At 38.1% G+C, this 27923-nt stretch overlaps 1 protein-coding gene and 1 pseudogene across 6 annotated transcripts in view; both read right to left on the bottom strand.

Moving 5' to 3' along the window:
- The window catches only part of NEDD1 (NEDD1 gamma-tubulin ring complex targeting factor), a 78071-nt gene that overhangs the window by 21713 nt on the left and 28435 nt on the right, over positions 1-27923 (bottom strand). For 4 of the 6 annotated variants that reach the window (XM_072655645.1, XM_072655647.1, XM_072655648.1 and 1 more), the window contains exons 6-9: positions 13809-14038; positions 11471-11672; positions 10911-11097; positions 6299-6433 (exon numbers count right to left, since the gene is read on the bottom strand). In XM_072655645.1, the coding sequence (XP_072511746.1) occupies positions 6299-6433; positions 10911-11097; positions 11471-11672; positions 13809-14038 (754 nt within the window). The remainder of the gene's footprint in view (positions 1-6298; positions 6434-10910; positions 11098-11470; positions 11673-13808; positions 14039-27923) is intronic. The other 2 variants (XM_072655649.1, XM_072655650.1) reach the window with 1 other exon arrangement.
- On the bottom strand, positions 12098-12766 carry LOC140534528 (NADH dehydrogenase [ubiquinone] 1 alpha subcomplex subunit 11 pseudogene; annotated as a pseudogene).

The following is a 27923-nucleotide window of genomic DNA, read 5'->3' as shown; positions in this document are numbered from 1 at the left end:
TTGGAGGCTGCACCCAAAAGACCATGGGGCTTTCTTTCTATCTGTCTCCCATCAGAAATCTTCTGTATGGGTTATCTTTCCCATTAGAATGTGAGATGTTTGAAACAGAGACCATCTGGCCCTTTCATTTATATTCCCAAAGCTTATTGCACAGTAACATGCTTCATAAATGCTCCATTCATTTATTCATTCATTCATTTATCACAGCTACCTTCTTCTGGACAACACTAAGATGTGGTACCTAAAACTGCACAAAATATTCCCAAAGTGCTTTAGTGAGGACAGGGCAAAATAGGACTGTCATCTCCTTCATTCTAGACATTATTCATGGAGTCAAGAGATTTCATTAACTTTTATTTTATAGCTGAGGGTACAAAAATTGGAATCAGGAAAACTTGGGTTACCCAGGCAAATCATGTAAAGTCTCCTGAGCATTAGTTTCCTCAACTGTGAACTTCATAAGACTCAAATGTTATCATCTATATAAGGGGCTTTGGAAAACTTAAAGTACTCTAGAAATTCCAGTAATAAATATGACTCATTCATATTAAGTTTGTAATTCACAATATTCCAAAGGTCTTTTTGATAATAAAGTGCTGTATGGGGAGGCCAGCTAGGTGGCACAGTGGACAGAACGCTGGGCTTAAAATCAGGAAGACTCATCTTCATAAGTTGAAATCTGGCCACAGATACTAACTAGTTGTATGACCCTGAGCAAGACACTTAACCCTGTTTGCCTCAATTTCCTCATCTGGAAAATGAGCTGGAGAAGGAAATGATGAACCACTTCAGCATCTCTGACAAGAAAATCCCAAATGGGGTCACAAAGAGTCAGACATGACCAAACAACAACAAGAAGCTGCAAAGGTAGATTTCCCTCCAAACCACAATGGTATGGTCTTCTGAAGCCATGTGTGGGACTTTGTGTTTGTTTCTAAGAAGCAGATCATCTACCCTATCCAGATATTTTATAATTTAATAAGGCGAGGGGGTAGTGCCAAGATGGCAGAGTAGAAAGATGCACATACTCTAGTTCTTCCCCCACAGCCCACAAAATACCCGTAAAACTGACTCTCAACAAATTCTAGAGCAGCAGAAGCTACAGAACGACAGAGTGAAAGAGATTTCCAGCCCAAGGTAGCCTGGAAGGCCCACAGAAAAGGTCTATCACACGGGGCATGGAGTGGAGCACAGCCCAGCCTTGGCTGAACGGCACAGGGAGGAACAGAACTGGAACAGGCCTCAGGGGCAGAATTCCCAGCAGCAGTGTCGTTTTTCAGATCCCACAACGCACAAACACCAAAGGCAGCTTCAAAGGTCAGTGAGAAAGCTTTTTCACCTCAGTGACAAAAAAGCAGAGTCCTCCCCTACCCCTGGCCTCAGGAGACAGCAGCAGTGCAGCAGCAGCGGCAGCAGCAACAGCGTCCACTTGTGGAGCCCTTCACCTAAAGCCCCTGGGGGAATTGAGCAGCTGATCTAAAACTCAGCAGAGAGCCCCAGGAGTGAGGAGGAGCACTGGTGTGGCAGAGATGGAGGCAGTTGTGGAGAGGGAATGCTACTACTCACAGATTCTGGGCACAAAAGTTTGTTGTTGCTCCCAGACCAGTGTGCAGGACAGGAGAGGAGTAAACTCTTCTCCCTTGATTGTGCCCCCTTAGAGAAACTCAGAACTTATAGGTCTCCAGAGTATACCCTCCTCTTCACAAAGGACTCAAAAGTCAAATAATTGGCTGGGAAAATGCCCAAAACAGGGGAAAAAAATAAGACTACAGAAGGTTACTTTCTTGGTGAACTGGTATTTTCTTCCATCCTTTCCAATGAGAAAGAACAATATATACCCCTAGAGGTCTCTGCACCCAAAACCTCCAAAATAAATATGCAATGGTCTCAGGCCATGGAAGAGCTCAAAAATCAAGTAAGAGAGGTGGAGGAAAAACTGGAAAGGGAAATGAGAGTGATGCAAGAAAATCATGAAAAGCAAGTCAACAGCTTGCTAAAGAGGACCCACAAAACATGCTTAGGAAAATAACACCTTTAAAATAGGCTAACTCAACTGACAAAAGAGGTCCAAAAAGCCAATGAGGAAAAGACTGCTTTAAAAAGCAGAATCAGTCAAATGGAAAAGGAGGTTCAAAACCTCACTGAAGAAAATAATTCTTTAAAAACTAGAATGGAGCAAACGGAAGCTAATGACTTTATGAGAAACCAAGAAATTATAAAACAAAACCAAAAGAATGAAAAAATAGAAGATAATATGAAATATCTCACTGGAAAAACAACTGACCTGGAAAATACATACAGGAGAGACAATTTAAAAATTATGGGACTACCTGAAAGCCATGATCAAAAAAAGAGCCTGGACATCATCTTTCATGAAATTATCAAGGAAAACTGCCATGATATTCTAGAACCAGAAGGCAAAATAAATATTGAAAGAATCTACTGATCACCTCCTGAAAGAGATCCAAAAAGAGAAACTCCTAGGAATACTGTAGCCAAATTCCAGAGTTGCCAGGTCAAGGAGAAAATATTGCAAGTAGCTAGAAAGAAACAATTTTAGTATTGTGGAAATACAATCAGGATAACACAAGATCCAGCATCTTCTACATTAAGGGATCGAAGGGCGTAGAATAAGATATTCCAGAAGTCAAAGGAACTAAGATTAAAACCAAGAATCATCTACGTAGCGAAACTGAATATAATACTTCTGGGGGAAAAATGGTCATTTAATGAAGTAGGGGACTTTCAAGTATTCTTGATGAAAAGACCAAAGCTGAAAAGAAAATATGACTTTCAAACACAAGAATCAAGAGAAGCATGAAAAGGTAAACAGGAAATTATAATAAGGGACTTACTAAAGTTGAACTGTTTACACTACTACATGGAAAGATAATATTTGTAACTCTTGAAACTTTTCTCAGTATTTGGGTAGTTCGAGGGATTATACACATACACACACACACACACACATACACACACACGGGTATAGACAGAGAGCACAGGTTGAGTTGAATAGGAGGGGATGATATCTAAAAAATAAAATTAAGGGGTGAGAGAGGAATATATTGGGAGGAGAAAGGGAGAAATGGAATGGGGCAAATTATCTCTCATAATAGGCTTTTTCAATGGAGGGGAAAAGGGAGAAGGTGAGAGGGGAAAAGTGAAGCTTACTCTCATCACATTTGGCTCAAGGAAGGAATAACATGCATACTTAATTTGGTGTGAAAACCTATTTTACACTACAGGAAAGTAGGGGAGATAAGCAGGGTGGGGGGGATGATAGAAGGGAGAGCAAATGGGAGGAGGGAGCAATTAGAAGTCAACACTCTTGAGAAGGGACAAGGTCAAAAGAGAGAATCGAAGAAATGGGGGGCAGTACAGGATGGAGGGAAATATAGTTAGTCTTACACAACATCACTATTATGGAAGTTATTTGCAAAACTACACATATATAGCCTATATTGAATTGCTTGCCTTCTCAATGGGGATGAGTGGGGAGGGAGGAAGGAAGAGAAGTTGGAACTCAAAGTTTTAGGAATAAATGTTGAGAGTTTGCATACAACTGGGAAATAAGAAATACAGGTAATGGGGTACAGAAATTTATCTTGCCCCACAAGACAAGAGAGAAGATAGGAATAAGGGAAGGGAGGGGTGTTAGAAGGGAGGGCGCATTGGTGAAGGGGCAACCAGAATGCTCGGCGTTTTTGGGTGGGGGGAGGGGAGAGATGGGGAGAAAATCTGGAACTCAAAATTTTGTGGAAATGAATGTTGAAAACTAAAAATAAACAAATAAACATTAAAAAAATAGTTTAATAAGGCTATTTTTTGGACCTTACAGGGTTGTTCTGAGAATCGCATGATAGCATATATGAAAGAGTTAAACAAATATACAGTATTCCTGGATATCATCCACCTTTACCTCATTTCACCATTTACAAATGAGTTGTGAAAAAGGGCCAAACATCATTAACAGTGTTTTACGAACAGGGAAAGAGAATCAGAAGCATTCAAATGACCAGTCCAAGGTTATGGACTAGTAAGTGGCAGAGCCAGGAGTTTAGCCCAGTTCTGAGACCCCACATTCAGCACCATTTTTTCCTTTACAGACAGCATGAAACTAAAAATTGGCAGACTTAGTTAGCCATAAGAACTAGAAAGAAGGCCCAGTTCTAACACTTACTATGTGACCCTAGTAAAGTTACTTCAGTTCTCTAAGCCTCACTTTCCTTATCTGGAAAGTGGGGATAATCCTTGCATTACTCTTGAAACTGGAATGAGGAAAGGGCTCCAGTCAAGCAAGCTGTTAACGGTTATCATTGTCATGACTGTCCATTTCATCTTCTTGCCTCTTGGTACAAGACTGTCAGGGGTGCCTGGCTTTGCTCTCACTACCTCTGTGATTTGGAACAGATCACATCCCTTCTCTGGTTCGATTTCCTCTTCTGTAAAATGAAGAGTTTGGTCTAAATGGCTTCTGAGCCATCTGAAATCCCAGGAATGTGACAATAACTGCACAAAAGCCTCCTATGAACATTCTGTTCCAACAAGTATAATGTATCAGGAAGATTATCATTAGAGGAATTCAGGTATGAAAGAATCGCACCAAATGTTCCTTTGACTCATTTCCTAAACAAACCAGTCTTTCACCGTGTTCTAAAGGTGTAAAGCAGTGATTACCAAAGTTGCAGTGAACTTTATCCACCATTTTTACCCAGGAGATTTTCTGACTATAGTTACTTAAAGAAAAGGGGGCAACTTCCTGTTTGGTAAACCCAAGGACCCCAGCTGCTGGGATAAGAAGTTACTGTTCGACAAAAATTTCTGGGAAAACCGGATAACAGTGTGACGGCAACTGGGCATAGACCCATGCCTGACACCGTACACAAGAATAAAGTCCAAATGGGTACATGATCTAGGTATAAAGACTGAAACCATGGACAAACTGGAGGAACAAGGAATAGTGTGTTTATCAGATTTATGGAGAAGGGAAGAATTTTTGACTAAAGAAGACATAGAAAGCATTATGAAGTGCAAGATGGATAATTTTGATTACATTAAACTGAAAAGTTTTTGCACAACCAAACCCAATGCAACCAAAATTCAGAGGGATGTAGTAAATTGGGAAAGAATTTTTTACAGCTAATCTCGGGATACAGGCCTCATTTCGAGAATATATAGAGAACTGAATCAAATGTACAAAAATACAAGTCATTCCCCACTCGATAAATGGTCAAAGGATATGAACAGGCAGTTTTCAGAGGAAGAAATTAAAGTTATCTATAGTCATATGAAAAAATGCTCTAAATCACTATTGATTAGAGAGATGCAAATCAAAACAACTTTGAGGTACCACATCACACCTATCAGATTGGCTAACATGACAGAACAGGAAAATGATAAATGTTGGAGAGGATATGAGAGTGTTGGAACACTAATTCATTGTTGGTGGAGCTGTGAGCTCATCCAACCATTCTGGAGAGCAATTTGGAACTATGACCAAAGGGCAACAAAAATGTGCATACCCTTTGACCCAGCAATATCGCTTCTAGGACTGTATCGCCAAGAGATCATAAAAATGGGAAAGGGTCCCACATGTACAAAAATGTTTATAGCAGCTCTCTTTGTAGTTGCCAAAAAATGGAAATCAAGGGGATGCCCATCAATTGGGGAATGGCTGAATAAATTATGGTATATGAATGTAATGGAATACTATTGCACCATAAGAAATTATGAACAAGAAGACTTCAGAGAAGCCTGGAAAGACTTATATGATCTGATGCTGAGTGAAAGGAGCAGAACCAGGAGAACTCTGTGCACAGTAACTACCACAGTGCGTGAGAGTTTTTTCTGGTAGACTTCGATCTTCATAGCAATTCAAGGACATAAAAAAAATTTAAAAAATTCCCAATGGTCTTCTAAGGCAAAATGCCTTCCATATTCAGAGAAAGAACTATGGAATTCAATCGCAGAATGCAGCAGATCATTTGTGTGTGTTTGTGTTTGTGTGTGTGTGTGTGTGTGTGTGTGTGTGTGTGTATTATGTTTTGGTTTGTTATATGATTTCTCCCACTTATTTTAGTTCTTCTACACAGCATGACTACAGTGAAAATGTTTTCAATAGGAATGTACGTGTAGATCCTGTATAGAATTGTATGCCATCTTGGGGAGGAAGGGGTGGGGTGTAGGTAGGGCGGAAAAAAATCTAAGTTTTATGGCAGTGATTGTAGAACATTAAAAAGAAAAAAGAAATAAAAAGAAAAGGGGGACAGGGGATGAAAGACAGGAAGTAAAGACTTACCATCTCTCACTGGTGAGAAGAGGTCTCCTAAACTACTTCTCCCTCCAGAATCATCAAAGCTGGAGAGATCTGAATTTTTCCCACATTCTGTCTCTCGAGATGAAATGACATCTGGATTTGTGCTGCGAGGCAAAACTGAAGAAAAAGATAACAGATATAAAACTAAGTCCTATGTTACATGGAATTAGCAACTGAAACCTGCATTCAAAAATTGGAAAATCGTATGTGTTCTGGCAGTGTGGCATTTAGCAATGACATGGCTTCTTCAAGAAGTAGAACACAAACACTAGTACAAGGGAGCACAGAGAGCAAGGTCCCATTTCTGTAGCATCTTTTGAGTTCTATAAAAGTTGAGTTTTTAAGAGAGTGGAAGCTTTTGAGTACCACAATTCTGTTTATCCTAAACAATTCTGATGAAAATCCTGACTAGGATATATGATACCCTTCTATACTCAATGTTGTTTAACCTTTCCTTGAAGATTCGTATCTTTACTATCCATTATTATCCCCACCTGGAATTGACAAATAATTTGGGTGTTTTGGGATAAATGGGTTCTGAAGAGAGCTTAGGCCCCCACGCTCAGAGCAGAAAGCCTAATTTTAGAGCAGGTGCTCAGAGTCATCTGTTCTGGATGGTTAGTAACCCTTTTTGCTTTTCCCACCTTAAGAACTATGTTCCAGAAGGTCAAAGATGGTAAAAGACTCAGGGAATAAGTGGTAGTTTACCATATTATCTGAAAGGAAGCAGCTTTAGTATATTTTTACAGTGGAAACACAAAAGATGCCTAAGAATGGTCACAATATGCTCTGACTTTTCGAAGCCCTGTTGTTGGACCATTTGTTTGGAGTATTATCTGATATGAAACTATGGAACCCAATTATTTCTATAATTAGTGCCAGCCAGAAGCCTCTAGGAGAGCCAGGAGCCAATAGCTAAGATCCACAAGCCTGGCCAAAACAAGATGCTTTAAGCAGCAGCATATTGACAACTTGTCGAGCTTTCAGCTCTCTGATTTTTTTCTGAAATTTGTAGTGAGTGGCAAGAAGATTATAAACAAACATCTGACAAACATTTTGGGTAAATGTCTTTCTGGATGTAAGACAAAAGTCTGTGGAACCGGACAATTATCACAGTGGTCATAATTGTTGACATACGCTACCCAGTTCCCAGAATATAAGGAGACAGCTCTTTAGAAATGACTCCCTTTTAAACAAGCCTGACAGATCTTAGAGAAAAGTTTAAACCACCAAAACCAAAGGAAGAGTTTCCAGCAAGCATTTAATAAAATGTCTTTTTTTTACACTAACAGAGACTATATTATTTATCCTTTAAAATGAAAATAATTTTATCAATTTCTAAGACTGTAAGGTATATGTACACAGACACAATATCTTGTTTCTGAGTGAAGGAAAAAACTCTTTGGGTGGGGGGAGCAGGGAGGAAAAATCTCCAAAAGATATGAGACTGATAGAAATTTCTGTTATTCATGAAACAGCATCAAAGAAATATAGACTCTCCAAATTTGAAGGATGGAACCTCAATCAGCATTAGTCCACCCTATCTAAAGCATGAATTTCCCAAACATGAATCTCATCCCAAAGTGGTAATTTGGCTTCAGCTTAAATATCTTAAGTAATAAGGAACTCACTACCTGCAGGCAACAATTGTCATGAGGAAATACTTACTTACAGTTAGCCAAAATTTATCTAACTTCTGCCAGTAACCTTAGTTCTTCCCTTGAGAGTCAAGAAGTATAAATGTGATCTTTCTTCTAACCTATGAGCCAATCAAATATACAAAGACAGCTTTCATGTTCCGTCCTTCCCCCACAGTATCCTCCTTTCTAGGATAAACACCCCTAATACACAACTATCTCTTTCCATGATGGGTAGTGATCTTGTCAAGTATCATTACAATAGCAAAAGAATATCCAGACCAAGTAGTGGTAATGATAATGATGATGATAAAATGACAGTAGTTGTAGCAGCAGCACTTTCTAAAGCACTTTAGATGTTACTTCATTTGATCTAAGTTTCCATCATGAAGCCTCCTAAGTGCATTTCATGAACACCATATAAAGGATTCTTCTAACTCTCAAGAATTAGGCATCATTTAAAGATTTACCACTTTACCTTTTTAAAGCTTACTCAAAACACTGTAATAACATAATAGTTTAATGAATAAACATTTTTCTAACAAGTTACATGTAAATTCACTCTCAGTACAATGAATCTGTTTAAATGGCCTAGGTGGGACTTTGCTTCTTCACATAGACTCTAAGGTTATTCACTTGACAAAAGTTATTAACTAACATGATGAGAACTGTAGCTATGAAACATTGTCCTCACATTTAAAATTAAATATAATTAAAATAAAGAAAATTAAAATAAAATAATATAAAAATAATATAATAATATAAATAATATAAAAATAAAATAAAAAAAGTTTGCTTCTCCACTTAAAATTAAGAAATCCTCTGGAAAGAAGTGATTAATGGAGCTTGGTCATTTTTGCTCTGGACTTGTCAAAGGACCTGGACCTATGTGTCTTTTGGTCAAATGGCTGAACCTTTGAGTTTTCTGAACTATTAAAAGGCAGATTAAATTAGACAACCATCAAAATTCTTCCAAGCCCTAAAATTCAATAAATGTATGACTCCTCACTCCCTAATTTGTAAATATAAGCCTGATCTTAAAGTTCTTAGTTTTGCAACCCTGGGGTTTTTTTTAAAGGCACATTAGGATAGCTATTCTAATCTCCAGGATAGTAATTCTGGTCAATGATACTTTGTAGGCAAATAGTAAACTCTCTATTTCACCTACAGGGTAACTACCTAATGGTATCATTAAGAAATAATACCCTTAGCAAGCCTGAGGGGGCAGCTAAGTGGCACAGTGGATAGAGCACTGAATTTGAAATCAGGAAGACCTGAGTTCAAATCTGACCTCAGACACGTACTACTTGTATAACCCTGGGCAAGTCACTTAATCCTGTTTGCTTCAGTTTCCTCATTTGGAAAATGAGCTGGAGAAGGAAATGGAAAACCACTATCTTTGCCAAGAAAACCCCAAATGGGGTCATGAAGAATCAGACATGACTAAAAACAACTGAATAAGAACAATAACTTGATACTGAACTTTTTTACTTCTTCAAGACTGTTGTCATTATTAAAAAGAAAGACTTCCAAAAACTTACATTCAATAGCACTAATTTTATAATCCTTAAAAATAACTACAGTTCACATAAAAAATTAATTCTAAGTCCAGGCAAAAATTACTTAATATCATATTGGAAAAAAACAACAGTTTTCCCTACGTGAGGTGAAATGCTATTTCACTGGATTGTATAATGATTAATAATTTCCCCTGTAACTATCAGGACTTATGGGGATAGTACAGATCTCCAGAGCCCATATAAAATAACTACTTAGTTTCCAAAAGCACTCATCACATCAAACACATGAGTGAGAAACAAGTGCTAGTCATATGAGAGAGTAAGAATGTGGTAGGTGGGCTGAGAACTCCATCACCCCACAAAGTCAGGAGAAAGGCCCCCACGCTTTGGGCAGAGCCCTTGGGAAACATTTAAGGGAGGGAATGGACAAAGAGTGCTCAGGACAGGGTGAGATCCTCATCACAAGAAGGAATGTTCAAAGGGATGAGATCACAGATGCATTTGCATATTTTGAAGACTGAACAGCCATTGCTATCCAAGTCAACAAACAGACCATCTATTTTACAATCAGAAAGGAAGGCACATCCACTAACTATACAACCCATGAAAGAAAATATTTTTGCTAAGCTTCTTACATTTTAAAATTAAGACACACATATACAAGTACTTCTATACCAGAAAGTAACTACTATTCTGGAAATGGCCTTGAGCATTGAAGGCATCAATAAATACCTGTTGAATAAGTGAAAAATGGCACCTCCATATGCTCATTTCCATACCAGCACACATTTACGTTTTTTCTTTTAATTAGCTGTTGGAAGTTGATGATGTGACATATTTCTTAGTAGATACTAAAAAGGCTTCCTTCCTTTCAACAATTTAAGAGTGCTGTACCATTGTACTCTATTGCAGGGCAAAAGCAAATGAACAGTTGGTCAATGCAGAAAGAAGTAGTATTGTGGAAAGAAAAAGTTTATCCCAAAGATTTACCTCTAAGTAGCAAAAAAAAAAAAAATCTTTCAATGATTTTCATCCGTAAATTTTGAAATGACAATCTGAAATAAAATATAAAATAAAATATGCTCTACTTAATTGGGTAAGACTGAATTCATGTTTGGGAAGACTACTCCATGCTATCTCAACTTCATAAATGTGAAAGCTCTTTGGTCATGCTACTATACATGTGGTAGCCTGAACATCAAGAATTTCTGCAATCAGCATCACTGTCAGTTTAGCCAATATTCTTTACTGTGCACAGTTTTCATTTTTAATCTTTAAAAGAACCCTAAAACTTTTACTTAAAAATAAACACAAAAAGAAAACTAAGTTTACTTTAAACAAAGAAATAAATAAAACATTCAAAGCTTCGAGGAAAATTCCGGCTGTATAAATCTGATGAAAAACACAAAAAATATTAAGGTGCTAAAGTCGGTTTACCTGACTTGCCCGGAACAGCCACCGATCCTTTCCCTTCCATGAGCTGAGATAAAACAGCAGTACCTGATAGAGAAGTACCTGATAGAGGCTCTCTGACAATTCCAGGATTTTGGACTGGTGTGCTGCTCACTTTACCCGTTCTTTTGTTCACGGCAGATTTATTTGATGAGCCTTTATTTAAACTTGACTAAAATATAATAAGGAATAAGTTTAAAATTTTTGGTTTTTTGCTATGGAGGTCAGAGTTCTCCCCCATCAATTTCAGCATTTTTAATAGCATCTGTACATTTTTTTCTAAATTACAAAGAAAAGTTTAGCTATTTTTAAAATAGAGGTTTCAGAAGGAAGAGAGAATATCTGAGAATTAAATGTAGAAATCAAATATCATAAAGACAGTTTATCACATGGATATTTAAAAAAGCAAGAATGCCATTTAAAATTTAATACACAATAACTTTATTCAAATCATGTTTTAAGTCTTGAACATAAAGCTCAATCTTTCAGATTACTGCCGTGATTTTATTTAGCAAAATCTAAAATGATAAAAGGAAATTTCTCACCTTAGACAGGGCAGAAGAAGCCTGAAATGTTATACACTGCACAGATGTCTTGTGAGCAAGGATAGTCTTTACTGGAGAATTCAACATCCTTAAGTCATATTGATATATTTTCCCACGGGAAGATCCAATTGCCAGCGTAGCTCCATCAGGCATGAAGTCTACCGCAGTCAGGGGAGCCTCAGCCACCAAACTTCTTAGTTGCCTTCACAAAGGAAAGAAGACATAGGTCTATGTGTAAGTGTGTGCTAACGCAGCCTTGAAATATCCCTCATATATAAAATGTCATAGGAATGTGACCCTCCCAATATGGCAGTCTAAACAAACAGTATTCTAGAACAGGACTAAGATATCTTTAATGCACGGCATACATACTTACTTATAAAAGACATTTATTTTCCTGTTAACTTATATGCTTGTGTTACTACACAAAAAATATGTTCCTCTTGTCGCTGCCCATGACTTTGTTGGGTTTGTACATGTTAAACTAGTAGCAGAAAGAACCAAATGAAGGCATGTAAACCACATGCCAAACGGACATGTATATTGACAAATAGGAGGACATGTCCTCCTACCTCCCCTATGTCCATTTCTCCCTCTCAAATGCTGTAGCCCCTGGGTTGGAGATTCTTTTTTTTTTTTTTTCAGGTTTTTCCAAGCTTTATTTAACATCAAGAGAGAATGAGAAAACTGTTTAGGGAAACACTGAGTAGGGTTACTACATATCAATCTTTTTTTTACAAAACGCCCAACAAAGGCATTGTTGGCTTAGATTCGAGGCTCATTGGCCAGCTTCCAACCTTCCAGTTTGCCCAACTTCAAAAGGGCAGTGGCAGCACCCATGTACACACACCCTGCTGCCCCACTGGTGTAGCTGTGCATTCGGGCTCTGAGGGTCAAGCCTGCAGCACAGCCTCCAATGAAGTAGTTCAGGGGATCATCTGGTTTTTCCCGAATTTGAGCACCGATACAGGAAGTGATCCCAAATATGGCGCCTACAGCAGCCATGGAGAACGTAAATTTCCCAGCCCTTAATATTCCTTCAGCAGTTGATTCAGGTGGGACAAACACAAGGTGGTAGGCAGATGTCACCAAGCCAATAGCAGCACCCATCTTGGTGGCGGCACAGGCCTTGCGGTGGCATTCTGTGCCATCGGGGACATCCCAGTATTCCTTCACCAGCACAGACACCATGATCACCCCTCGTCCCGCCCCAAGGGCAGCTACTCCAAGTCCGGATAGAGGCCTGGGTTGGAGATTCTTAAGCATCATCATTCCCACTCCTCCACCCTGCCTTAGTGCTCTACCTTTACATCCACAGCAAAGCAAGCTAGGAGCCTTTCTTGTGAAGAGAACCTTCTCCTTAGCTCTTTTTAGCTGCTCCTCTCTTAGATTTGGAAGCAATTAAGAGGAGAACAGAAGCAGCTTTCCCCAAAGAAGTGGTGGAGTACTTGGGCAGAGGCAACAAACTATAACAGGTAAAGCTTCTAACTCCCATAACTAAGACAAAGCCAACCAGGAGGGAAAGAAGGAAAGGGTGTGGAAGGACAACAGACCAATTCTAGTCAATCTCATCATATCAACAGTATAGCCATTAACATGAATACAGAAGCAATGAATTGAGGGAACAAAGGGCATTACAATTTATAGAACCCTATCAAATTTGAGTAGTTAAGGACTTACTTCTTGGGTAGTAGTTGGGTTATAATAATGAATATTCAAAAAGCTATAAAAGGTAGCAGGGCAGAAGATGTCAGCTAAGACATTCCCTGACATTACTTGTAACATTATCTTTTACCACATGAATCACATAGTTGAGGGCTCTGGTCTTTCTATAACATCCTGGTAACTATTTTTATGAAAGACCAGCATTAGGCCAGATTAGAGCTCAGATAATATGGTACATAATAGTATAGTACCAATATCCAGCAAATTCTCTAACAACAAGATTTTTGGTAATTAGTTTTTCCTAATGTATTAAAACAAAATGAATCCTGTTTTAAAGTTTACATACTCAGCTGATCTACTATGAAGGACATCCAATTTGACAGTTAATTCTGTATGCTTAAAATAATAAGCAACTATACTATATAGAAAATTTCTTTTTAAACACTGTATCATCATTGTAACAAGAACACCATCCCTGAAAAAACATTCTAGCTTTTGGAATATCCTTTGTAAAAGAAGAAAAGAAAAAGTTATCTTGTTTCAAACCATCTCCTTCACATCTTTGGTGCTGCTGAATTTTCTCTAGATTTTGTACAAGTCATAAATGCACACTCTAATTAATATGGGGTAATACTTACTCATTACCAAATTAAGAAAATAATGAACCACTTACATCTTACTTGTAGTGTCATAGAGAATGATTCTTTTATCCAGGCCTATGGTTACAAGCAGCAAGTCATTGACAGGAGAAAAAGCTATTCCTGAGGCTGGAGCTTTGTGGCTACATTCAAAGTTATGATAAGGACTCTGACTATTTGCATCCCAGAGAGTTACCATTCCATTATCAGACACACTGCCCAGAAGAGATTTCTTAAACAAGGAGTACTTCAATTGACGAACAGACTGTTAAAAACAAAACAGAAAACATTTCATGGAAATGTGAACATATACAGCATTTTGTGAATATAGACAAAGATATATGTATATAACTGATCAACCAACAGGCAGATACTGGATGCCCATGGGGTGGGTACCTAACCGGTAATATTCAGGTTTCTAGAACAAGAGCTTTCAAACATCCCAGCAAATATCTTATTTAATGGTTAAGTCCCAGCTTCTGCCCTCAAGGAGCTTGCAAGCAAATGGGAGAAAAGAGGAAGGAAATACTCCATTACCAATGACACAAAGTAGAAGGTGCTAAGTGCTATAAAAGAGATAAAAAGTATGATGGGAATGTATAAAACCACATAATCTTGGAGTTGAAAAGACTCCATCTTAAATCACTAGGCATATCCATTCTGAGATTCCCCATTGCCTGCCAAATCACATTTAAAAGCATGGCCCTCCACTACACGACCCCACTTTGCTTCGGTAACTTCCCTTAGTTATTCCCCTCCCCTCTATGCCCTATCCCTTCTCACCACAGGGCCTTTGGGAACCCTTGTTGCTAAAACACTTTTCCCTAAAAACACTCTTCACCCCCTGAATTCCTATCCATCCTTTAAAGTCCAAATACGATGACATCTTTCAATAACTAGAACTTAAAGTTAGAGAACACTTCTACACTTGTTTTTCCCCAGGTCAGTAATGATCACCCTCTTCCCCTCAGAGTTCAGAAAGTACATTCTTTATGCTTTATTGAGAAATGAGATAGGAAAGCACCACGGAGAACAACACATGGAGAACTATACTTGGGAGTCAGAAAGACTTGGGTTCAAATTCTTCCGCCACCAGTTACTAGAACTGTGTGACCATGGGCAAATCACTCCATCTCTTTAAGCCTCAAAGTTCTCACCTCTAACATGAGGATACTGATACCTTCTATATTGTTACAGCTCATCATTCCACCTGAGCTCTAGAACTTCCACTCACTGACTGCTCCCCTGTGCCATGGGCCCTGGCCTTTAGTAGAGACTGAACAAAACCATCAAGGCTCTGCTATCTCCAGAAATGGAGATAGCAATATCTAACAAGATGAGTGATGACATTTTTAGATAACTCAAACTGTTAGGCAGTGAACTAAAAGTCTGACCACCTCTAACTTCTACCCTCTTGTTCTAACTGTAGGGCCGACCAAACAGTTCCCTCTGCTACATAATAGACCTTTCAAACATGTGAACACTGTGACTGCAACCTTCCCCATGCCCATATCTCTCCTCTTTTCTACAACAAAGTTCTTTAGATTCTGATGCTGACCCTCACAAGCCTGGACAAGCTCCTGCTTATCCAGCTCCTTTATAAAAAGCTAACAGCCAAAAGTGAAGCCAGTGCCCAGATACAACGCCAGGGCCTCTGCATTTGTGGATGTCATGATGTCACTGTTATTCACTCACAAGGGACTTGCAGCGTTAAAAAAAAAAAAAAAGTCTTTTTCATTGGAACTGTTGCTCTCAGAAGTCCTTCCACTGTACAATGGATTTTTTTCTCCTTGACCGCATCATCTTAATAACACTATTAAAACTATTAAAGCCTCTCATTAGATATGGGCCATTATCAAACCCTGCTGAGGCCTTTTCAGATTCTGATCTCACCATCCAGCACATCATCAAGTCTAGCTTCCCAACATCCATGAATAGAATAAACATCCTTCTCCAACTAAACAGAATAAGACCTAGGACCCAGGACAGCACCCGGCAGTGAGAGGCAGACTGCCTCCTGCTGGGAAGGGTGCATTCTCAGAGTCAGGAGAAACTTAGGTCAAAAATCCACCTCTGGCCTTGGTAAGTCAATTAATGTCATTAAGCCTCAGCTTCTACCTCTGTAAAAATGGGAATCCCAATATCTGTTGTAACTACTTCACTAGGCTTTAGCAAGGTTTATATAGGATAATATACATCATGGGCTTTGCAAACATGTAAGTGTCAGATAAACCTCAGCTCTTATTATCTCACTCCAGATTGTATCAAAGGTACCTAATTTTATATCGCTCTAGCACTCTCTTAATCCTTAATAAAAGGATTTATTCTGTGAAGTTTGGATTCAGTCAAAGGATTGTACTTGAGGACCTAGAGGGCCACATGTAGCCTCAAGGCCACAGGTTCCCCACCCCTTCTCTTGCCTGTGTAACTCTATCTTGTCCACCAGGATATTATAAAGTCACTTTTTAAAAAAAATTCATTCACTAACCATTTATTAGTATCTATCAAAAGCAAAATACTATTAAACATCGGAGGAAATAGGAAGAGAAATGAGACACAGTCCCTGCACTCAAAGAGTCTAAAAGTCTTTATGCCAACTCCCTAATGGATGATGGCTCAGTATAATAACCCAATTCCTTTTCAGTGCAAACAAACCATTGCTTTAATAATCCTCCAAGAATTTTGTCAGCTTCCCGGTCTATAAATCTGAATCCACCTAATTCCTTCTTTTTGACAATGAGAGGAATTATTTCCTATTTTAAGTTCCATACCAACGTTCCTGTTCATAATTCGTCACAGACTGCCAACTAAGGTTCAACAATCACACCCACAAGTTTTAGTACACTGGGACGGAATTCACCTGGGCCAGCGAAACTGACTTAGTAAGGACCAATTAGGTGTTCTTGTATTAACTCCTTATCTGCCTCTGCTTTGAGTTCTCTCTTATCTATTTTTGCTCAATCCTTTTTCTGTTTAATGGTCACTTTTCTTGACAGAGAAAACAGAAATAAAGAACTCAATGGTTCTGCTTTCCTTTTCATTCACTGAAATTTTCACACCTACTCATCAAGTTGTAGCTCCATTACCCCTTTGTTTAAAATCTTCCTCTGCCAGGCCCCTACCACAATACAGTTAAGGAAAATGTTTATAGTTGTCCTGGGAATTTATGGGTTTAGACCAGAGTGGTATTTAACCTTCCTAAGGTCTATTTACCATTTCCTTCCTTCTCAGCCCCAGTCACCATTCCCCACCTGACCTTGTTTGCACTATTAGACCTATTCTTCTAAAATATGAGTCCAGATAGTTCAGAGCACAAGCCCCAGAGGTTACAGCCTGACCTTTTCCTCTACATTGGGATTATATATAATTATACTATCAACATATTGTTGTCTCCAAGTCTTATTCCATCATATTTTTCTTTCAGTGTCCATTCATGAGATCATACCAAACTATTTTTCAAACTTACAGAAATCTCTTTTCTAAATTCTTAAGTAAAGGCAACAGCATTCATTCAACATCTGACGTTGAAGTGCATACTACATGTTCTACATGTCTTTTTTTCTAACACAAATGCTAAGATGACATAGCCTCTGTTTCCCAAAGTTCCTGTGAACTTCAACCACTTCCTTACTGATAAGCATTAAATCCAGCAGTAACTTTGCTCCTTGGTTTTTCTATCTTTCAAAAGCTGAATGAATTAGTAAGAGAAGCAAAACTCCCCAGACATCCTGAAGGACTCAAATTTTCTGTGACTATGCCTTTGTGCCATAGTGTCTTGACTTCCTATTATAGTGTTACTTCCTATTACGAACCCCTACCTCCCATCCCCCAGAGAAAAAAGTCTAATCCATTCATGTAAAGATTTGATAATATGGGCCTGTGACTGGTAATGAAAGATTACTTAATGAGATAAGCTTCATATACTTAAGAGGATAAGCTCTGGTAACCCTATGTAACACAGGGTTTAGCCCAGGGGACTGGTCTCATCTGGGGCCATATTATTTCAACAACTTCTCCACATATTCTTTCAAAAGATGCCAGAATTAACTGATTTCAGCTTTACTTTCTTCTTTCTCTTGAATCCTAGTAGGAGATATAAACATGTTCTAAACTAGCTTAAAACATAGACACCAAAGAGAGGCAAGCAAGAGGAGAAAGAGGACAAAACAAACTGGGCAATCAAAATGGGATCAGATTTCTTTTACTAGACACACATCACACGTTTAAAAAAAAACGTTACATTATTGGCAACCTAATAACATAGTTCTAAAGAAAACTTTCACTGCTATAAAACCAATTCCTGACAACAACTATCAGCTAGATAAGAATTCCCTCATTCTTGTTCCATGAGGTACCACCAGTCACAATGGTTTCAAGTAGAGATGAGCTGACACTTCACCCAAACTCACCTCATTTCTTCGTCATTCTGGTACCTACATACTCTTAGGTGGAGAAAGAGGTTTATGTCCATTCTTAAAATAACTAGTCTGACAGCGGCGAGAACGTTGGATTCAGGGTCAGAAAGCCTGGTTTAACATCTCTGCTCAGATACTTGCTATTTGTGTGACCCTAGGCAAATCATTTAGCCTTCAGGGGCCTTACTTTATTCAAATACTTTAAAAAAAAAAAAAAAGGCAGAGGAAGAAGACTGGATCAGTTCAGGGCTCTTAACTGTGAACTTGAGTTTTCTTTTAACACATAAGCTGATCACATAATATATAATTGATCCCTATTATACAACCTTGTGTAATTTGTTCTGCATTTAAAACTATTATTCCAAAAGGGATCCACAGGATTTACCAGATCACCAAATGGGTCCATAAACCAAAAAAGGTTAAGGAACCCTGGACTAGATAATTCCCATGATCCATTCTAGCTCTAAGTGCTATGATTCTTTGATTCTAAGGGCAGGTAATGGTAGAAGAATAAACTCCTTAGGTCAAATTATGTCCTTCACCCTTCTTTTTAAACATGGCCTGAAAAGCCTTCTCTGATTTACCCTAACCAAACACTGACCCCTCCTCTCATCATCGAAGGACTCAGTTTATGTCACATTTTCAAGTGTTCTTTGGTTTTTGCTGTGGGTGTGGGTATGTTTTATTTCACCAAACAAACTAGACCTCTGAGGAAGGGATCTTGTTTTTTATGTTTAGTGTCTCCCTCTGTCAATGTCCAACATAGTGGTATGCATGCTAAAGTCCCTAACACATCACTAACCGAATCAAAATAACTTCAGCTAGAAAACCCATGCAATCAAATTCTTTAAAAAAGGTCAAAAAAGCTTGTTATCAGACAGCATTATCACATCACCATATGCTGCTTTTACCTCTTAGGCAAATCAATACACTGCACATACAGGAAATACAAAAGGCTCTTCTCAGTGAAATGAAAGCTGAAAGGACAATGCTGTGCATACCAAGTCATTAGCTGTATAATGACATTTCACTTAAAACTACCCAAAACCACAATACAAAGACTAAATAAATGGGTATCCACAGATTTCATAGAACTCCAGAAAAGGACAATCAGATGCACATTTTGTGCAACCTGACAGTTCCATTAAATACATAGAGATGCAGCCTTCAGGACAATTCTTGTGGAGACCATTGCTCTAGATATGAAATCTTTTAGCAAATGAAAAAGAGAAATTTTCTAGGAAGCAAGCCTTAAAAAAAAAAGTGAAGAATTAAACAAACTATAGCTAAAGTGGCTTAAAACACTTTATGTGTCATTAATAATAATAATAATTATAATAAGACATTTAGTTATCTCTTACAGTATAAATATATCTACCAATAATAACCTGTTGTATTTTCAAATGTTAAAAATTTCCCTTTAGAAAAAGAAAGTGAGATGTAACTTGCAAAGAGTTTTCTACATATAGCAACATTCTAAAAATCTTAATCTCACTTAAAATGATTATACTAAAATTGCTACATTTAAAGCCCATTTTGGATGTAAAGGGCCAAATATAATCAAATGTTTCATTTCCAAGCTTCATTTCAAGAAATGGATCTCAGGGGTTGGCTAGTCACTAATCTGTGTGCCTAACTAGTTATGAGTAATTATAATCCAAGAGATCTATCAGTCATGGCATTTTTTGCAGAAGCAGCAAAGTTTGTTCCTTTAGAGACATATTCCTGATCTACAGAAAGCTCAACAGTGTTAGAATACCTCAAGACAGTTTCAGGTACTTGAAAGCAAATTTCTTAACATATTCAGAAGATCTATTTCCAACAAAACATTGAGTCTCTGATAATTTATGTGACTCCATAATACTGTTAGCTTCACTAAAAAAAAAAAAACCTAATTTCCCCCTTTTCACAGATTTCAGATTCTTGGTTTTTTAAAGAGTCCATGGAATCAATAATATTAGACTATATTAATGTACTTGTTGAATATGCCCTACTAACAATTTTTCTCAAGAACTCTTTTTAAAGTAATCAACATAAAAAAGAGCAACGAAACCAAGTGTTTTACACTTCTTAAGTGTGTATTTTAATGGAAAGAAGATGAATTTCTCTTCATGGGTGCATACGAAATGTTATTTTTACGAAAGGAGTGCTTTAATCATAGTTCCCTGTCCCCCACCCCTGTCCCATCCCCCTTATCCCCCCAAAGCTGGGTGCTGACAACAGCCCAGTGATGCCATATGGCTGTGAATCGTGGAACACCAGGTCCTGAATAATTAACATGACAAATAACTCAAAAGGTAATGGAAAAGCCAGATGGTGGATATAACTGCTTATAGTTAGCAGGCTCCAGCATGCTACCAACAATGCCTTGCATGAAGGATGTGGCATAAAAGGCATTATGAAGGACATGGATAACTGGGAAAGGAGGTGGGCTGGTTGTGTAAGAGAAAGAGCGACAATAGTTAAACTAAGTCTGAAGGATGCACTGGTACCCCTGAGAACAAGAAAAACACTTTAAATGTGCCCGACAGTTTTCCCAGGTGAGGAATCACACAAGATGAGAGAGAGGTTACAATCTACATCAGTAAAAGAAGCACTTCCACCAATGAAATCATGTCAAACTAAGGGTGACAATTTCAAGAGAAGCTTCCAATTTGCTTCTGGAAAAATAAATAGTTTTCCATAATGCTCCCCCACTCAAGAAGGGAAGAAACTGAGGTCAGGAAGACATAAATCTACAGGCACGATCTGCACATGACTTCTCATCTGAGGATGAGAGGGATGCCTCCTCACCTACATATGGGAAATAACACTTTACCCAGGTTCTATTTTCTGGGCCTTATAAGTTGGTTTGGAGGATAGCCCTCTGGGGAAAAAAGACAGAATTGAGAAATTATTATAGTCATCGCCATCTAAAGCAGATTATGTAGTTATAGAAGCCAATTTTTATGTTCAATAAATGCTAAGGAAAAAAACCTAAATGTTTTAAAATTTACTTGAGAAAGACAAATAGATTAAAAGCTACTTTAACTGATTAGTATTATTACTTTAATAAATCTGATGTACCTAAAAATGCTAAAACTGCCCTGCAGCACAATCTTTCAGATTTCTCATGTGTATAACTATGTCAAAGATCACACAGCCCTGTAGTTTGGTCAAATACAAGCGATGGAAGAGAAATCTCCTGAGTTCTGGCTTTTTTGACCTAGGGCAAGAAACAAGCTCTCAGTATTATAATCTCATCTATAAACTGAGGAGGATAGGAACTAGGCTGTAACAGTTACATGGTGAAGAAAAAGGAAATCAATGATTATATAGATGTTTAAAAATTAGAAGGGTGATAGTCATTCAGTTATCTAAAAATATGAAGGAAATACTGTGGCTCTCTTTATATAAAATACACATTTTAAAAAGACTTTAAGGGGAGCTGGCATGTGAGAGAAATGATTATTAATAACCAAAGATTTGAGAAGACCCAAAGTTCCCCCCTTTTTCTAAAGTCCTCATTTCAAAACTCAGTCTCTGAAGGTTGAATTAACTTTCTCTTCAGTTGTGATCAGACTACACCCAACCTTACAAGGAACTTAGTGTGTAAGGAGTCCACTGGGCTCCACACAGCTTTGCATGGGGATAAATTCTCTGCCTAGATTGCCCAAGGATGATATTGTAGAAGTAAATGACATCATCAAAGTTCATTAGAACAGGTCCAGCTTCTCACTGTAAGATTCATTCTCTCTCATTACTTGTTAGCCAATCAGAGTTGTTTGCCATCCTCTGGAACACTTACTTTTCAAAGCGTGTATAACCCATGAGCCCTGAGAGTGTCACTGACCTCTTTTATTTAAATGCTAGTGTTCTTAATAAAAATGACTAGTTACCCCGAAATTATGTGTTTATGTGTATTATCTTGTTAAATGTCACATGGGTAAGACTTTGGAAGCAGAAAGGGTGGGCAGGTGACCACATCATCCCTTTGTTTTCCCATGATCAGAAACTTAAAACATCAAGGAAAAGAAAAACTGAATCCATGGGTGTCAAGATCCTCAGTCTTCAAGGAGTCATAGGCCCTTGAATATCTATCTACTACATTTGCCTCTGTGCCCATAGATTAAGAAGAGATGTGAGTTAAGAAGCACACTGGTGAATCCACTCAAAAGGGCACAAGATTGAAAAATATATTTTTTCAAACGTTAAGGGCATATATTAAAAGGTCCCGTTCATACCAACAATATGTGGCAAATATTTTGGCCTTTCAGGTAATCCAAGCTCTTGCTGGGTGACACTTCTCCCTTCTTTGGTCACCAAGAACAGAGCCAGTTCAAACCATTCATAGAGTAAGGACAACAGCTACTTCCTTGCTGGATTTGTAAGTTCATCTATTTTTTTTGGACAATTTTTGTCCAAGTTTATATAGGTCACCCTCTCAGTGAAGGGTTCTAAAGGTTTGTGTGTCACAGACTCCTTTGACAATCTGGTGAAACCAAATCCCTTTAGAGAATGTTTTTTTCTACAATGCACAAAATGAAATACAGGATCAAAAAGGAAATTAATTATAATGAAATACAGTTATCAAAATATATACAAAAAAACTAAGTTCATGGACCCCAAGTTAAGAATCTCTGCTCTAGGGGGCGGAGCCAAGATGGCGGAGTCAAGATGGCGGAGTAGAAACACACACATATGCTAGCTCTGAACCCACAGCCCATAAAATATCTGTAAAAAAGAACTCCAAACAAATTCTGGAGCAGCAGAAGCCACAGAACAATGGAACGGACAAGATTTCTGTTCCAGAGAGCCCTGAAAACCTCTCACAAAAGGTCCATCGCACCCCGGACCTGGAGCTGAGCCCAGCCCTGCCTTGGGCGCGGCACCAAAAGGAGCGGATCCGAGCAGGCTTCAGGGATGGAATCTCCAGCGGCCGTGCAGGTCCCTCCACCCATGGGCCCCAAATGTTGGTGAGAGGGTCTTCTCAGCTTGCCGAGAGGGGAGTGGGGTCCCCCCATAACTCAGGCCCCCTCGGGAGGCAGCAGCGGAGGCAGGAGTAGATAGGGGCTCCCCAAGCAGGCAGGAGACTGGATCCATTGTTGAAGGTCTCTGCATAAACCCCCTGAGGGAACTGAGCCCCATGAGGCGGCCCTGCCCCCACCTGAGCACCTGAACTTAATCTCACACTGAACAGCAGCCCCACCCCCGCCAAAAACCCTGAAGCTGGGAAGCAGCATTTGAATCTCAGACCCCAAGAGCTGGCTGGGAGGATCTGGAGGCAAAGTGGGTGTGAAGAGAATACTCAGAAGTCAAGTCACTGGCTGGGAAAACGCCCAGAAAAGGGAAAAAAAAAATAAGACTATAGAAGGTTACTTTCTTAGTGAACAGGTATTTCCTCCCTTCCTTTCTGATGAGGAAGAACAATGCTTACCATCAGGGAAAAACACAGCAGTCAAGGCTTCTGTATCTCAGCCCACCCAATGGGCTCAAAAAGGATTTTGAAAATCAAGTTAGAGAGGTGGAGGAAAAACTGGGAAGAGAAATGAGAGAGATAAAAGAAAAGCATGAAAAGCAGGTCCACACCCTGCTAAAGAAGACCCAAAAAAATGCTGAAGAAAATAACATCTTGAAAAATAGGCTAACTCAACTGGCAAAAGAGGTTCAAAAAGCCAATGAGGAGAAGAATGCTTTCAAAAGCAGAATTAGCCAAATGGAAAAGGAGGTTCAAAAGCTCAATGAAGAAAATTGTTCTTTCAAAATTAGAATGGAACAGATGGAGGCCAACGACTTTATGAGAAACCAAGAAATCACAAAACAAAACCAAAAGAATGAAAAAATGGAAGATAATGTGAAATATCTCATTGGAAAAACAACTGACCTGGAAAATAGATCCAGGAGAGACAATTTAAAAATTATGGGACTACCTAAAAGCCATGATCAAAAAAAGAGCCTAGACATCATCTTTCATGAAATTATCAAGGAAAACTGCCCTGAGATTTTAGAACCAGAGGGCAAAATAAGTATTCAAGGAATCCACAGACCACCTCCTGAAAGAGATCCAAAAAGAGAAACTCCTAGGAACATTGTGGCCAAATTCCAGAGTTCCCAGGTCAAAGGAGAAAATATTGCAAGCAGCTAGAAAGAAGCAATTCAAGTATTATGGAAATACAATCAGGATAACACAAGATCTAGCAGCTTCTACATTAAGATATCAAAAGGCTTGGAATATAATATTCCAGAATTCAAAGGAACTAGGACTAAAACCAAGAATCACCTACCCAACAAAACTGAGTATAATACTTCTGGGGAAAAATTGGTCTTTCAATGAAATAGAGGACTTTCAAGCATTCTTGATGAAAAGACCAGAGCTGAAAAGAAAATTTGACTTTCAAACACAAGAATGAAGAGAAGCATGAAAAGGTAAACAGCAAAGAGAAGTCATAAGGGACTTACTAAAGTTGAACTGTTTACATTCCTACATGGAAAGACAATATTTGTAACTCTTGAAACTTTTCAGTATCTGGGTAGTTGGTGGGATTACATACACACACACACACACACACACACACACACACACACACACACACACACAGAGTGCAGAGAGTGAATTGAAGGGGATGGGATCATATCTTAAAAAAATGAAATCAAGCAGAGAGAAATATATTGGAAGGAGAAAGGGAGAAATGGAATGGGGCAAATTATCTCTCATAAAAGAGGCAAGCAAAAGACTTTTTAGTGGAGGGAAAAAGAGGGGAGGTGAGAGAAAAACATGAAGCTTACTCTCATCACATTCCCCTAAAGGAAGGAATAAAATCCACACTCATTTTGGTATGAAAACCTATCTTCCAATACAGGAAAGTGGGGGAGAAGGGGATAAGCAGGGTGGGGGAGATGATGGAAGGGAGGGCATGGGGAGGAGGGAGCAATTTGAGGTCAACACTCATGGGGAGGGACAGGATCAAAAGAGAGAATAGAAGTAATGGGGGACAGGATAGGATGGAGGGAAATATAGTTAGTCTTACACAACACGACTATTATGGAAGTCATTTGCAAAACTACACAGATATAGCCTATATTGAATTGCTTGCCTTCCAAAGGGAAGGGGTGGGGAGGGAGGGAGGGAGGAAGAGAAGTTGGAACTCAAAAGTTTTAGGAACAACTGTTGAGTACCTTTTTTGCTACTAGGAAACAAGAAATACAGGTAAAGGGGTATGGAAAGTTATTTGGCCCTACAGGACAAAAGAGAAGATGAAGACAAGGGCAGAGAGGGATGATAGAAGAGAGGGCAGATTGGTAATAGGGGCAATCAGAATGCTCGGTGTTTTGGGGTGGGGGGAGGGGACAAACGGGGAGAAAATTTGGAACCCAAAATTTTGTGAAAATGAATGTTAAAAGTTAAATAAAAAAATATAAAAATTAAAAAATTTAAAAAAAGAATCTGCTCTAGGTCTTTTAAGATTCCCTAAGTAGCAATACTGAATTTGGGATATCCCTCACTCTGGAAGAATAGCATAAATTAAAAAGTGACTTTAAAAATTATTCTGGATATTAAATTTAAACTCCTCTAATGTGCCTGAGAACTGTCTTTTCCTTTTCTTCACTTTCTAATAAATATACAAATGAATAAACATCAAAAGAAAAGGAAGACTCCTCAATGATACAGAAACCAAATAATCAGTTGTCAAGTATTAAAAAGCTAAGTGTAATAACATTTCCACTTAGGAACTTAACTAATAATTTGTCTCACTTTGACAAAGAACAATCTGATGTACCTTAAGCAAGTGTGACGCAGGTTCCAAACAAGAAATACACTTTTGTACAAGAAAAAAGTTTTGGTATCTATAATAAAACTGAATAACTGTTAGCACAGTATTTCTCACATGAAAGACACTGAATCTATTACATGCTTAGGTAAGTACAGGTTTCTCATGCCCACATCTGCTATTTACATGATTATACTGCAAATGGCACATGGGGGTAATAACAATTAAATGCATACCCCTCACATACGTCACATACACAAAAGCCACTTATAGATTATTATACACTAAATGGCTTTTGAAGAGCCAAATGGTTACTGATATCATTCTTTATACTAAGAAAATCCAAAGATAATGGTAGAGAGCCAAAAAAAATATGGCAGTATTGAAAAGTGATAGCATTTAAGAGCAATTCCAAATCACCTGTGAAGAAGTTTTATAAGTACCTCAAAAAAATTTTGTTAAATGCCCACAAAGACTCAGGTTTTTCATTAATCAACTTATAGTTAAATCTGAAGTATAATAAAATGCGCAAGTCAGCCTAAAATTACAAGGTAAGGTATTTAGAAAAAAATTTTTAGTATATAAGAATAAATTATACATATATTACTTATGTACGTATGAAGTGTATCTAATACACACACACATACACACATATATACAAACAAACACAGTCAGTGTAAACTTACAGAGCAAGTTTATAAACAGAAAGAGAACAAAGAGGAAGAAAAAGAAAGGAAAACATTCAAGATTTGCTTTGCAAGAAGTAGGTATTTCAGGATTATTTTTTCCTTCTTAGGAATCTTAGCTTCATTTTCTCACTTGTCAGGAGCACACACAATGGGAAGACCACACCCTTCTTGACCTCCAGCTCCCTACAGAGGACTGACTGGAGGCCAAGTGCAAGAAGCTTACAAGAGGAGGGAGCATGACTAGACTGCAATTTGTTGCTAGAGAGGGATCTTAGATCTATCAAAGTAATGAAGGTAATAAACACCAACAAAGCAGAACTATAAAAAAAATTTGTGTTAATATTTATTTTTAAGATTTGAGATAACATTTAATAAATACATAGTTAAAGAAGGAACCATAACCCAATTTCCAAATGAGGTTTTCCAGTATTATTTCCTAGTTTTGCTTTACAAGAAAATAACCAAACAAGATACAGAAAATCATAAAATATGTAATGGAAAATGTTGATTACATGAAAGTGAAAAACTTTTGTACCAATAAAAACAATGCAGTTAGAATTAGAAAGAAATAGCTATAAACCTCTACAACAAATTTCTCTGGTAAAGGTCTGGTATCTAAGATATATAACGAACTGATATAAATATCTAAGAACAAAAACCATTCTCCAATACATAAAGAAATAAGAACAAGCAGCTTTCAAGAGTCTAAATTTAAGCTAATTTTAGACTAACTTTCACATTTTATTATACTTCAAAGAAGAAATGCAAGCTATCAAAAGACATATGAAAAAATATTCCTAATCACTAATAAAAGGAGAAAAACAAATTAAAACTCTGCCTCACACCAATCAGATTGGCAAAGATGATAAAAAAGGAAAATGACATCTATTGGATGGCCTGTGGGAGAATAGGTACACTACTGATGGAGTTGTGAACTGATCCAACCATTTTGGAAAGTCTTGGAACACTCCAAAAGTCACATACTCTGAGTATCCTTGGAGATATTCCACTACTAAATATATATATATATGCAAAAGATCCAAGATGGGGGAAAGAAGGGCTGACATGTACAAAAATATTCGTAAGCTGTTTTTGTTGAAGTGAAGAAACAGAAATAAAGCAGGTGCTCACCAACTGGGGTGTGGCAGAACAAATGACGGCATATTAAAGTAAGGAATATTAACAGTGCTGAATGAATGATGAAGGGGACTGAACTCAGAGGAACTGGGGAAGAGCTGCACAAACTAATGAAAAGTGGGCAGAACCAGAAGAACCATCTATACAACGACAGCAATAAC

The sequence above is a fragment of the Notamacropus eugenii genome, chromosome 3 (assembly GCF_028372415.1).
Source record: "Notamacropus eugenii isolate mMacEug1 chromosome 3, mMacEug1.pri_v2, whole genome shotgun sequence".
NCBI lineage: Eukaryota > Metazoa > Chordata > Mammalia > Diprotodontia > Macropodidae > Notamacropus > Notamacropus eugenii.
The sequence above is the reverse complement of the archived record's forward strand: the minus strand, read 5'-3'. Positions and strand labels throughout refer to the sequence as shown.